Genomic DNA, 13,469 nt, shown 5'->3' on the forward strand with positions numbered 1-13,469 from the left:
CCATTAGACGAAACTTAACTAAGAGAATGACCTGGAGTCATTCCCATTTTTGTCCAGGCGCCACCGACCGACCTCACCGAGGTTGGCCAGGAGCACCCATGTCTGATCAGAGACCCCCGACCGACCTCACTGAGGTCGGCCAGGAGCACCCACGAGACGACGATGATGGTTAACAGTCATATTGCACCGTCTACCGCCGGCAAGGCAAGGCAAAGAGATGCTGCTGTGTAGCACTGCAGTACTGCGTCTGCCAGCAGCACCCAGAAGACATACGGTGACAGTGAGCTGAGCGGGCTCCATGCTTGCCGTGGTATGCCGTCTGCACGGGTAACCCAGGGAAAAAAGCGAGAAACGATTGCTTGCCATTGCTTTCACAGAGTGAGGGGGGCCTGATGACATGTACCCAGAAACACCCGCAACAATGTTTTTGCCCCATCAGGCATTGGGAGCTCAACCCAGAATTCCAATGGGCGGCGGAGACTGCAGGAACTGTGGGATAGCTATCCACAGTGCAACGCTCCTAAAGTCGACGCTAGCCTCAGTACTGTGGACGCACTCCACCGACTTAATGCGCTTAGTGGGGACACACACAATCGACTGTATCAAATCGATTTCTAAAAAATCGACTTCTATTAAATGGACCTAATTTCATAGTGTAGACATACCCTTAGTGTAAGGAACAATCCAGTAACACTGATTCCATATTATGACAAGTTATGCTGGGTTTTGCCAATCCCTAAAGAGATTCAAGGATGAACCTCTAAAAACTATCAATAATTCCTTCCTCACAAAATTCACATTCAACCATACAATCTAAAGGCACTTTTGAGTAAGGGACCCTGAAATATTGTGGCAGGGTTAGCAGAATCCTTTTATGACGCTTTCTAAATTAAGTAACTTCATTAATTAGGCCTACATCTGCTTGCAAATATGAAATCCAGTATTACTCATACATAGGGTACGTCTTCACTACCTGCCGTACTGGCGGGTAGCAATCGATTTATCCGGGATCAATATATCGCGTCTTAATGAGACGCGATATATCAATCCCCGAACGCGCTCACCGTCGACTCCGGAACTCCACCAGAGCGAGCAGCGGTAGCGCAGTTGACGGGGCAGCCGCGACCGTTGATCCCGCGCCGTAAAAACAGTTTACTATTTTAAAGCCTTTTAGTTTGTGTTGCTAAGTTGCCTGATGTTCCTGTCTAACACAGAATTAGATTATCATAACTAATTCTGTTCAACAGATTCTAACAGCAAGAAACCCAGCAACATTTCTTAGGAAAGATTTTAAATAGCTAGATTCCAGTTAAGAACAACCTTCTGAAATAGATACTATCTGTAATGACCCAGACTCCCCACCTTAAACCTCAGCAGCAAAAGCACAGGCCTTTAGCACAAAAGCTAAAAGGAGTAACCCCATTACTGCTGGTAGTGGTAATACATTATTACCCACTCTGTGGGGCAGTCATCAGAAGGGAACACAACACTTAGCTAGGGTGTTGCACATACAACACTGTCTGTTTTTCATGCTACTGTGATCCTAACTGCACAAACGAAGTGAGGTGTAACAGTCAACTCAATAGCATTTCTCTATTTGTCTGTAATTAGTTTTGAATACCGCATCTAATCAATTCAAAAATTTCTGGGAATATTCTAGGCATCAATGTCCAGAATCCTATCGATTTTGATGAAAATCAGAAAAACTGAAAGGGGAAAATGCGGGACATACAGAACCCCTGGCATGTGGTTAGCAGAGCCATCACCTTCAACCACCTCTGTAATTGTCTATAGATCAATGAACCATATGATGGCAGCCATTAATATATTCCAGCACAACAATACCTCTTATTTTAGTTCTGCCTATCTTCCCAATATAGTTTTAAAAAGCTGACATCCTGAAGGGAAAAGAAATATGAGAATGGTGGGGGGAAGGGGAGAAATGGGGAGCCATGGAGGGAATGGGGCACACACCAAGCTCCTGGCATGAGGGGAGAGAGAATGAGGGGTCAGGGGATAGAATCATAGAACTGGAAGGGACCTTGAGAGGTCATCTAGGCCAGTCCCTTGTACTCAAGGCAGGACTAAGTATCTCGACCATCCCTGACAGGTGTTTGTCCAACCTGCTCTTAAAAATCCCCAATGATGGAGATTCCACAGCCTCCCTAGGCAGTTTATTCCAATGCTTAACCACTCTGACAGTTAGGAAGTTTTTCCTAATGTCCAACCTAAACCTCCCTTGCTGCAATTTAAGCCCCCATTTCTTCTTGTTCTATCCTCAGAGGTTAAGAACAACAATTTTTCTTCCTCCTCCTTGTAACAACCTTTTATGTACTTGAAAACTTATGTCCCCTCTCAGTCTTCTCTTTTCCAGATTAAACAAACCCAATTTTTTCAATCTTCCCTCAGAGGTCATGTTTCTAGACCTTGAATCATTTTTGTTGCTCTTCTCTGGACTTTCTCCAATTTGTCCACATCTTTCATGAAATGTGCCCAGAACTGGACACAATACTCCAGTTGAGGCCTAATCAGCAAGGAGTAGAGCAGAAGAATTACTTCTTGTCTCTTCTTACAATATTCCTGCTAATACATCCCAGAATCATGTTTGCTTTTTTTGTGACCGCGTTACACTGTTGACTCCTATTTAGCTTGTGATCCACTATGACCCCCAATACCTTTCCACAATACTCCTTTCTAGGCAGTCATTTCCCATTTTGCATGTGCAACTGATTGTTCCTTCCTAAGTGGAGTACTTTGCATTTGTCCTTATTGAATTTCATCCTATTTACTTCAAACCATTTCTCCAGTTTGTCCAGATCAATTTGAATTTTAATCCTATTCTCCAAAACACTTGCAACTCCTCCCAGTTTGGTATCATCCACAAACTTTATAAGTGTACTCTCTATGCCATTATCTAAATCACTGATGAAGATATTGAACAGAACTGGACCCAGAACCGATCGCTGCGGGACCCCACTTGTTATGCCCTTCCAGCATGACAGTGAGGCACTGATAACTACTCTCTGGGAATGATTTTCCAACCAGCTGTGCACCCACCTTATAGTAGCTCCAGCTAGGTTGTATTTCCTTAGTTTGTTTATGAGAAGGTCATGTGAGACAGTATCAAAAGCCTTACTAAAGTCAAGATATATCACATCTACAGCTTCCCCCCTATCCACAAGGCTTGTTACACTGTCAAAGAAAGCTATCAGGTTGGTTTGACATGATTTATTCTTGACAAATCCATGCTGTTATTTATCACCTTATTATCTTCTAGGTGTTTGCAAACTGATTGCTTAATTATTTGCTCCGTTATCTTTCCGGGTTCAGAAGTTAAGCTGACTGGTCTGTAATTTCCCAGGTTGTCCTTATTTCCCTTTTTATAGATGGGCACTATATTTGCCCTTTTCCAGTCTTCTGGAATGTCTCCCGGCTTCCATGACTTTTCAAAGATAATGGCTCAGATTTCGCCTCAGTCAGCTCCGTGAGTATTCTAGGATGCATTTCATCAGGCCCTCGTGATTTGAAGACATCTAACTTGTCAAAGTAATTTTTGACTTGTTCTTTCCCTATTTTAGACTCTGATACTACCTCATTTTCACTGACATACACACAACCCCTGGCATAGGAGGAAGGAAGAATGGGGGCACACAGATTCCCTGGAGGGGGTTGTGGGGAATGAGGGACCTTGGTATCAAGGAGAGTGGTGGCATTGGGGAGACAGCACACGAAGCCCCTGGTGCACAGAGCGAGAGAACAAGGGCACATAGAGGTCCTGGCATTAGAGAAGAGTGGGGGGTTGCAGTGAGGGCACGTCTATATGTACAGCACTCCAGCGGCACAGCTGCACCGTTGCAGTGTGTCTGATGAAGACACTATGCCGACGGGAGAAAACTCTCCCATGGGCATAAAAGCCCACCTCCGCCAGAAGCTAAGTCAGCGGGATAAGCTCTCTGACAGCGCTGTGCACATGGGTACGTATGTCAGTGTAATTTATGTCGCTCCGGGGAGTGGAATATTCACACCCTGGAGCAACATAAGTTTTACCGACATAGGCTGTAGTGTAGACACAGCTTGAGTCCCTGAAACACAGGAGATGGCACACAGGGGAGCTTATAGGAATTGAGAGATGCAAGGAGCCCCAGAGGTGGGTGCAATGTCCTTGGTCTAAAGAAGCAATCAAACGCATAACCCTGTAGTTTAATTTGATGAAGATTAAAGGTAAGTGTCTAGAAACTGTATTTTATTTTGACAGTCAAACAAAGACGCAGGATAATTCTGTTAATATAAAAGTGTAGAGAAAACAGCACTAGGTATACACAAGCCCTCAGTCTGGTCTCCACTTAAAGGCATTTTCATATGGTTCTCTTACTTTTTAAAGCATAAACACATGGGTGTGTGCATACACAAATGGGCAAATAGCCAGATGTACATTTAAACTTGATTTTGAAGGCCTTTACAGAAAACCTAACAAAAATAAATGTTTGAGAGACAGAGAAATAAAATTGAGCAAATTACTTGTCAAGCAAAGGTGCTCAGACTGCCAACAGGATATTTGACAGACTGTGGCTTTCAGACTCCTGAATTATATTAACCAAAACTTCTTTGCATAGTGTGATTAAAAAGCATTATCTACTCAGATTAAGGTTAAAACATCGACTCAGTCAACAAAATAACATTTTTGGGTATAAATACGAGACAGTTGGAGAAATGGCAAACACAGATCACAAAAGATCTGGAGAGGCCGTTTACTGTATTTGCTTCTTCTGGTGCTGTAAGAGGAGGTTACTTACCTGTAACTGGAGGTTCTTTCAGATGTATGGTTCCTATCTGTATTCCACTGAGGGTTATAGACATGTGCTATATGTCCGGAGCCAAAGCTTTTGAAAGTAGTAGCATCCGTTGGTCTGCCCATCCACCCGTGCTCTGCCTCATCGTTTCGCCTGAAGCAATAAAGCCCTTTACCTTTATTTGTCTTTCCTGAATACCACATAACTCTTAATATCTGTTTTCCAGTCATGACTACTATTACACCATGTTTCCATTATCCTTATAATATCTAGTTCACTTCCTGCACCAGTAGTTCTAGTTCCTCCATTCTGTTATCCAGTCTCCTTGTATTGGTATATAAACACCTTAGTTGTTTCTGCTTGACTTCACCCAGATTTCTCACCCAATTAGGTACATTCATTTTACTCCCAATATTACCTACCTGACTGTTCCTGTCGGTGGTTTTGGCACTATCTTTCCTTGTGTTGTCCATTCTCCTACCCCAATATTGTTCCTTTTTCCATTGCAGTATCCTCTTTTACTTGATTTTCCTCCCAATATTAGAACCAGGAGTGGAGACTACATGATCATCTTCCAGCTGCCTTCTCTGAATTCCCAGTTTAAAGTTATTTTAATTAGTTGTACCAACCTCCATCCCAGAAGTCTGTTTCGCTCCCTACTCACATGGAACCCATACCGTGAGAACAGTTCTCTATCTGTGAATGCTTCCTAGTGGTTCAACATTCCAAAGCCTTCCACCAAGACCTGCCTCTTTCTGGTGTTGGTGCAATTATCTGGCCTTTCCCCTTCTATTCTTTCTGGCTGCAAGTCTTCTTGTCTTCTGTTCTCATTTAAAATCTTCTGCGAGTCATCCTCTGTGCTCCTGGGGGTCCAAACTCTGGCCATCTCCATTGTCTCTTCCTCTCCTCTTGTAGGACTAGTCACTATTTTCTTCATCACTCTCCCATCTTCTGTTACTGTCTCCCTCTCCCCTTCATTTTCCTACTCATCAAACCCATTCCTTGTCTCTATTTCTCCTTTGCTAGTTGGTCTTTTCCTCTGCCTTATTCTTGTATTCACATGCTTCCACTGGCCACTTTCTTCATTCAGGAGTCTAGTCACATAGTTCTCTGGTCCAGCTTGCCTCTGAACATCTTGAGGTTTCGTTTCAGCTTCCTCTCTCCTTCCCTCCCCTTTGAAATTCAACCATAATTTTTAGCTGCAGCTGCAAACCTTGGATTTCCTTTTCCACCAGATTCATCAGGTGGCCCTTCATACAAATGAAGTATCTTCCAGGTACCTTCTCTCAAGTGTAACGTATATCTCACAGTGTCCACATTCAACATCTTCATTGTCTCTTCCGTTCCTCAGGTCACTACCACTGCTGCCTGTGTAATTGTCATAGACTTCACTCCTAAGCTCCCGTCAAGAAAGAAAAACAAAACAAAAAACCACCTCCCCCAAACTCTCGTTACAAACTTCCCTATTTTCAGATCTATTCGCTGGCTGGCTAGCTGCCTTTATAAACTTCCTGATAAGAGAAGCTCTGCTCCCTTAATCAAGGTTTAGTTGTGATCAAGTGCTCTGCTTCTCTCACCGCCCACTACCAGACTTTGCAAATTAAAAAACAAGTAAACAATTATACACACCCTCAAGAACGGACTTGCTGCCCCTAAGGAACAGGGGTTGCCTCCCTTCTCCTCCAACAGATCTACACTCAAACTCCCCTGGGTCCTGTGCTGCTGGCTGACTAGATGGCTGCCTTTACAGGCCTCAGCGTTGTTTAAAATTCTTTTATCCCAATTCATCTGTAGCTTTTGAGGCTGTCATAATTATAAAGGGAAGGGTAACACCCCTCCTGTGTACAATACTATAAAATCCCTCCTGGCCAGAGACTCCAAAATCCTTTTACCTGTAAAGGGTTAAGAAGCACAGGTAACCTGGCTGACATCTGACCCAAAGGACCAATAAGGGGACAAGATACTTCCAAATCTTGGTGGGGGGGGGGAGGGGAGGCTTTTGTTTGTGCTCTTTGTTTTGGGGGTTGTTCGCTCTTGGGACTGAGAGGGACCAGACATCAATCCAGGCTCTCCAAACCTTTCTGAATAAGTCTCTCATATTTCAAACTTGTAAGTAAATAGCCAGGCAAGGCATGTTAGTTTTTATCTTTGTTTTCTCAACTTGTAAATGTACCTTTTTGCTAGGGTGTTTACCTCTGTTTGCTGTAACTTTGAACCTAAGGCTAGAGGGGGGTCCTCTGGGCTCTTTAAGTTTGATTACCCTGTAAAGTTATTTCCCATCCTGATTTTACAGAGATGATTTTTACCTTTTTCTTTAATTAAAAGCCTTCTTTTTAAGAACCTGATTGATTTTTCCCTGTTTTTAAGATCCAAGGGGGTTGGATCTTGATCCACCAGGAGTTGGTGGGAGAAAGGAGGGGGATGGTTAATTTCTCCTTGTTTTAAGATCCAAGGGGTTTGGATCTGTATTCACCAGGGAATTGGTGAAGGTCTCTCAGGGCTATCCAGGGAAGGGAATTAGCATTTGGGAGCGGTGGCAGCGGACCAGATCTAAGCTGGTAGTTAAGCTTAGAAGTTTTCATGCAGGCCCCCACATTTGTACCCTAAAGTTCAAAGTGGGGAAGCAGCTTTGACAGAGGCACTTTCCCATTAATGAATATTGTTTTAAAAGCTTTAGTTACCTCCCCACCAATCTTGTCTTTCAATCTCACACTTTAGAGGCATAGTTATGTACTTATCACCTCTGTTGTATTTTGCAAAGGCACTCATGTCAATCCAATCAGCCTGTCATTGTGTATCCACATCTGAGACAACTGTTCTATTTCTTTTAAACTGAATCCTGGTTGGCTTCTGGAATGCATAAGTATCTTGCTCAGGAAGCCAGCTAGCTACTTGCTTTCAGTTCAAAGATTTGTGATGCTTCTTAGCCAACTGAAAAAAAAAAAAAAAAAAAAAAAAAAAAAAAGAGTTCACATCCTCAAACCTTCCAACCTTCTTAGGCGAATAAGAAGTTTTTTTTAACAATGTCTGTGACGTGGCCACTTCCACCAGTGCATGTTTAGAAGATGGCTGTAATGCTGCTTGCTGAACCAATGGTTCCCCCAGGCAAATCTCCTTGGTTCCCCAAACCTAGGTTAGGAGGACCTTTCTATCGGGGGCTCAGGGGTCAAAAGGGATTAGGCCACCCCAGAAGGGCAAAAGTTTAGTGCATAATGCCCTTTGCTATAGCACTGTCAATTCGGTTAAGACAGGACTTCTTGTCATGTTATCCTTATCTCATTCATCAATCTTTGTGACATTTGCTAGAGGTTCTGTACTACTAACATGCCTTATTGTAATAGACTTCAGTAGCTCAATCTGTTTAGTTTAACAAAGAGAAGGTTAAGGAGTGAGTTGGTCACAATCTAAATGCTTACACGGGGAACAAAACTTTGAGAATGAGCTCTTCAATCTAGTAGATAACAGCATAATAAGATTGAATTTCTGTAATTTGAGGCTAGACAACTTCAGACTAGAAATAAGACCATTTTTTTAAACACTGAGTGTAATAGAACTATTGGAACAACTTACCAAGAGTTGTGATAGATTTTCCATCACTGGCAATTTTTAAATCAAGACTGGATGTTTTTCTAGTTCAAACAGAAATTAATTCAGTGACGTTCTATTCTCTACCTCTTATTGAAGATCTGCTTTCCAGTTTATTTTCTTCCAGGGATACTAGCTTTCATTTTGTCCACATTGAATAAATAATAAAGAATAATAATAATAAAATCTATCACTTCTTAGCACTTTGACTATGTAAAGCGTACATATTTACATATTCTTATTCTCAAACTAACTGGCTTGGGGAAAAAAGCATCTTATTTCCTAGTCAAGACAAGGCCACAGGATTAGCAAACATTCAGCTTTTTCAGCTAACAAGGGTATTCAACTTGGGTAATGGCTAAGGACTTTGTATTCTCTTCAATCTTCAAGCACCTCCATTGACACAGCAACCAACTGGAGGTTTTTGAGTAAGGCTTCTGTGTCATTCACACACACCCACACCACATGAAAATCCCATCACTCAATGCTAAAATAAATAATGTCACAAAATCCATGATTTAAAATACCAAATAAAAAAATAATTACTGTATGGCATTTAGAGCTTCAGCAATTAGCACATTTTTTGGTGTGGTCTGAGAGTGAATTCAAAAGACAGGGAACAAAGTGACTACGGGATCTCTAACTCTGTAACCTCAAATAATTCTTATGGATCATAAGCAATACCACATCCCTGAATCTCACGAACAAAAGAAATCCACTAGCTAAACAATGCCAAGCTGTGTGATGTCTTATAAATCAATAAAGCAATTGTATAATCAATACAGTGCTTAACAGGAAGTGAACAATCTGCTACGTGGCAGTGATAGACTGAGATACAATATTAGGGTAAGTATCCTGGCAGCAAGGTTAACTGACCCATATAAACTCTAGGGAATTGTATCAGGATGAACAGTGAGCTGGGTTCCCTGAACCGATACCAGAAATCACAAAAAAAACCCAAAAAAAAAAGCCTCCAAAACACACAGTCACAAGATGCTTTACAGAAGTACTGGAAAAGGCGGTTTTTAATCCTTGTCAGTGCTAAATTGAATCATACGGATTACAAGTCAACGTATTTTACACAGAAGAATGCAAGCTTTAATTGAAATATAAACCAAGTGTGCGTTTTTATTCTATCTAGGTAATTATATACCCATTATTTGTGGCAATTCAGCACATGAGAAATATATATATGGAAGAATCTCTCTCCATTAAGACCAATGTTTTTCCTCAGAAAACGAGACAGTGTGCAAGCACTTTTACCCCCTCCTTCCCCCATCCCTGCAAGTACTTGAAAATATGTCACAGGAAGATAGGAATTGCCATACTAGATCAGAATTGTGGTCTCGATAGTTTGGTATCCCATCTTCAAAAGTAGCCAACTCCAGATGCTTCAAAGACTGTTCAAGAAACCCTGGCTAGGTAGATGTCAGAAAATCATCTGCTTCTCCACAGCAGGTCTCCTCCTAACTCTTAGTATTTAGAGACTACCTTAAATCCAGAAGCATGAGATTTAATATCTCTTCCAAAAATTTGTAGAATTAACTATGATAACTTTGAATATCTTGTTATACATATAAATGTCAGATTTCTTTTTGAACCTTGCTAAGTTTTTGGTCTCAATATCTTGAGGTAATACATTCCAGTTTAATTATACGTTGTGTGAAAAAGTACTTCCTTTTATCAGTTCTGAATTTGCCACTTCTTAATTTGTGTGTCCCTTGTTGTTTTGGGATAAGGAGAACACAAACTTCCAACCTACCTTCTTTATCACATTCATTATTTTATATACTTTTATCATATCCCCTCTTATTCAATTTCTCTTACTAAAATATTTTTTTTCATGCCCTAATAATTTTTGTCGCCTTTCTCTGATCCGGCTGCAATTCTGTAATATCCTTTCTGAGCTGGAGTGATCAGTACTGAAGTCATACTGCTAATTTATAAAATGGCAATATATTATTTTCTGAATTATTCTCCATCCCATTCCTTATTTATTTGAACATCTTATTTACTTTTCTGATACATTGTTTAGAAGTCTTCATTGAGCTGTCCACAGTGGCATTCAGGTCACCTTTCCTGAGGTGATATAGTTAGAACCTGTAAAGCATATGAGTAGTTTAAATGTTTCCCTCCAATGTCTTTTACTTTGCGTTTATCAACATTTATTTATATATTTTATAATTACCAGCTTTGATATGTACAATGAACCGTCCTGCCAGGGATACCTAGGGTAAAGCTGACGAGTGTGCAAAGCTGCCTTAACATGCTGCCTAAAGCTGCATTTGACCTACAGTGACCTGCTACCATTTAGTCATTACTAGTTACACACCCATAACACATTACAAGCTGAATGTGTAAGCCAGAAGTTATCAGCGTGCCTGATGAATGTTAAATGTGTACTCTTAGAAACTGTGCTTGTTCCGAAAACAAATATGAAGTATTATAACTTTGATCTGTTTCAATCAAATGTATTGCTTTTATTATTAGGTTTGATGTTCTAAATCTATGGTATGTTGACCATAGCTTCTGCAAATTAAATCAACCGATTTAATAAATCTGAAACACTGTAATAAAGATACAATCATAATATCATAAGTAATGTAAATGTTTATGGAAATATTTCAACTTGGAGGATTCTAAAGTTTTTCAAAAATCTTATACATTACACCCTCATTTATCCAAATGGCCAAATATCCTTCAGATAACTAGGTGTTCAGATAAACAGAAGTGCTATTTTGATCTGGGATCTAGCTGCAGGCTGGGAGGCAGTAAAGCTTACAGTACACTGGGAATGATGGCACTCTGTGCATCAGCCCCTCACCTACGCAGCACGCTGCCCCGTGACTGTCCTGGTGCCCAGGTTGCCTGTCTCGGGCTGTGGCTGGATGTGGACCCTCAGTGCTGATTCTGGTGTCGGTGAGATCCCGCTGGTCACTGGGAAGCCATGTCCTAGTCTCCATGATGGGGGAGGAGCACTTACTATATTGCTGTGAATACAACTAATTATGCAAGATGCACTTTGAAGTTGACACAATGTTGTAGTCATTGAGTGAGTACACAGCTCCACTGGTGTATCATGAATTTTTTGTTCATGTAGTATACCATGAAGTTCATGTGAATGTATTACTTGTGATTTGTAGAGCTATATGGGGGACACAATGTGGATTCGAATAATTAGGATTTTTGGACAAAGGAAATTCTGATAACTGGGAATATACCGTCCGTACATACATCAGCACTTAAATACATCTACCTCTGGAGTGGGTGGCAATCACCAGCATACACATAACTACCAAGAAGTGACTATGGGCAGAAGATTGAGGCCAGAAACAAAAATGCAAATCCCAGCTCCTATAAAAACTGACAACAGATCTTTGAGGTGCCCAACAAATCAGACTCATTTTATGGTCTTATTCCACATTTGCATGGTACACATAAGAAGGATGAAACGTCTAATTCTAGAGTTTTTGTGTATCCCCAAAATGATGCTTAGACAGCTGAGGCTCCTCAGAAGACCTTATCCTGTTTTGATTGATACAGTAGCATCTTTACTCATTATTTTAAACAGTAACTGAGTGTACCTTTATCTGTCAGTTATGTCTATCGACCTTCATGCTTCAATAGCCACCATTGTTCCTAGACCACAAAGCTAACCCTTTATATTCTAGTGGCAACAGACACTTCTTGAAAGATCCTGCATACTAGTATACAGTTTCTTTAGAAATCAAGGCAGTTAGGCTCACTCTCTGTTCCTCAGGACTTTGAAGAGCTCACTGGGAACAATGTTAAATAAACATGGGCTTCAATGCTTTAAGGAACCACAAGTGGAAATACTTCATTTATAATATTTGAGGTAGTGCTGGATGTTCACCTGCTATTTATTTTCATATATATGTAGCTGTATCTGGGTATTGATGAGATACAGACTACAGAAGACTTTTAAGTTACTGCTTTTGCTCCCTTATGTTAGGTTTTTCCCATCATCAATTCATAAGAGATTCAGGAAATTCATTTTGTCACCAGTGACAAAGAGTCCTGTGGCACCTGCCATAGGACTCTTTGTCGCTTTTTACAGATCCAGACTAACACGGCTACCCCTCTGATTTTGTCACCAGGTCCAATTCTTTAGAGAATTCTCTCAATTCCTGCTACTTGTATATTTGTAGTTCACATCCATTCTTCAACACCTTGTCTCTGCATTCACTGATTTATTTTGTTACAAAATGTTCTTTTCTAACTAAACTTTTAAAGTTCCCATTGCTCTCTATAGGAGCCCTGCACACTCACAGGGCAATATTTTCACTTTTATTCTTCATCCTGATGTTTGCCATCTTACGAACACAATGCTGAGTCTAAGAGCGATACAAGTTTTTCTGGGTGCATTTCTGAGAGGCACAAATGGGATGGAAGATTTTGACTCAGGATCCATAGTTTGCTATGACCTCTTCTACTAGCTATTGAAAGGGCTGATTATGAAAGCAAAATCCAAACATCACTACCCTCAAGTTGCTCAGTTAGAGTCCACAATAATATTATCACACTCGAAGATTTGGATATTTGATTAACTGGACAATCTCCTATGACAGACAAATGGTTTAACATCTAAAGCCTAATTCTACAAATTTACTTTTTATAATCGGTGACTACAAAAAGTTACTAACAGTCTTAAATGAAGCACTTATCATTCTACACAGGATACCACACTGACTTGATTTGTTAATATCTACGTCAATATGTAAATGATTCTCTTTTTTACTTACCTCCAGATGCTCTAAAATATAGGGAGGATTTGTCATGCCAAGTCTCAGCATAGCTCCCTCAGGAATAACGTCAACCAGCTTCCACAGAAGTGTAGGAAGGTCTGTGCCAATGTCTCTGCCATAAGCCCCTGTATCTTCGCTGGTCAGCCATATCTCACAAACACCCTCTGTGAATAAAAGAAAGACATAATTAACAAATCTGTTTTAGAGCTGTTTATTTTATCATACAGCTGCTCACCCTTTTTAATGCAGTATTTCACAAGATTATTATGCAGCCAGGCTGAGTATTCAATTGCAGAAAAAAAGAGGCTCATCCCATGGGTAGTGGTGG

At 40.8% G+C, this 13,469-nt stretch overlaps 1 protein-coding gene across 3 annotated transcripts in view; it reads right to left on the reverse strand.

The window, feature by feature from the left end:
• Positions 1-13,469, reverse strand: part of CDKAL1 (CDK5 regulatory subunit associated protein 1 like 1) — a 774,423-nt gene that overhangs the window by 409,437 nt on the left and 351,517 nt on the right. For all 3 annotated transcript variants that reach the window (XM_054018031.1, XM_054018029.1, XM_054018030.1), the window contains exon 10: positions 13,139-13,305. In XM_054018031.1, the coding sequence (XP_053874006.1) occupies positions 13,139-13,305 (167 nt within the window). The remainder of the gene's footprint in view (positions 1-13,138; positions 13,306-13,469) is intronic.

The sequence above is a fragment of the Malaclemys terrapin genome, chromosome 2 (genome assembly GCF_027887155.1).
Source record: "Malaclemys terrapin pileata isolate rMalTer1 chromosome 2, rMalTer1.hap1, whole genome shotgun sequence".
Lineage (NCBI taxonomy): Eukaryota > Metazoa > Chordata > Testudines > Emydidae > Malaclemys > Malaclemys terrapin.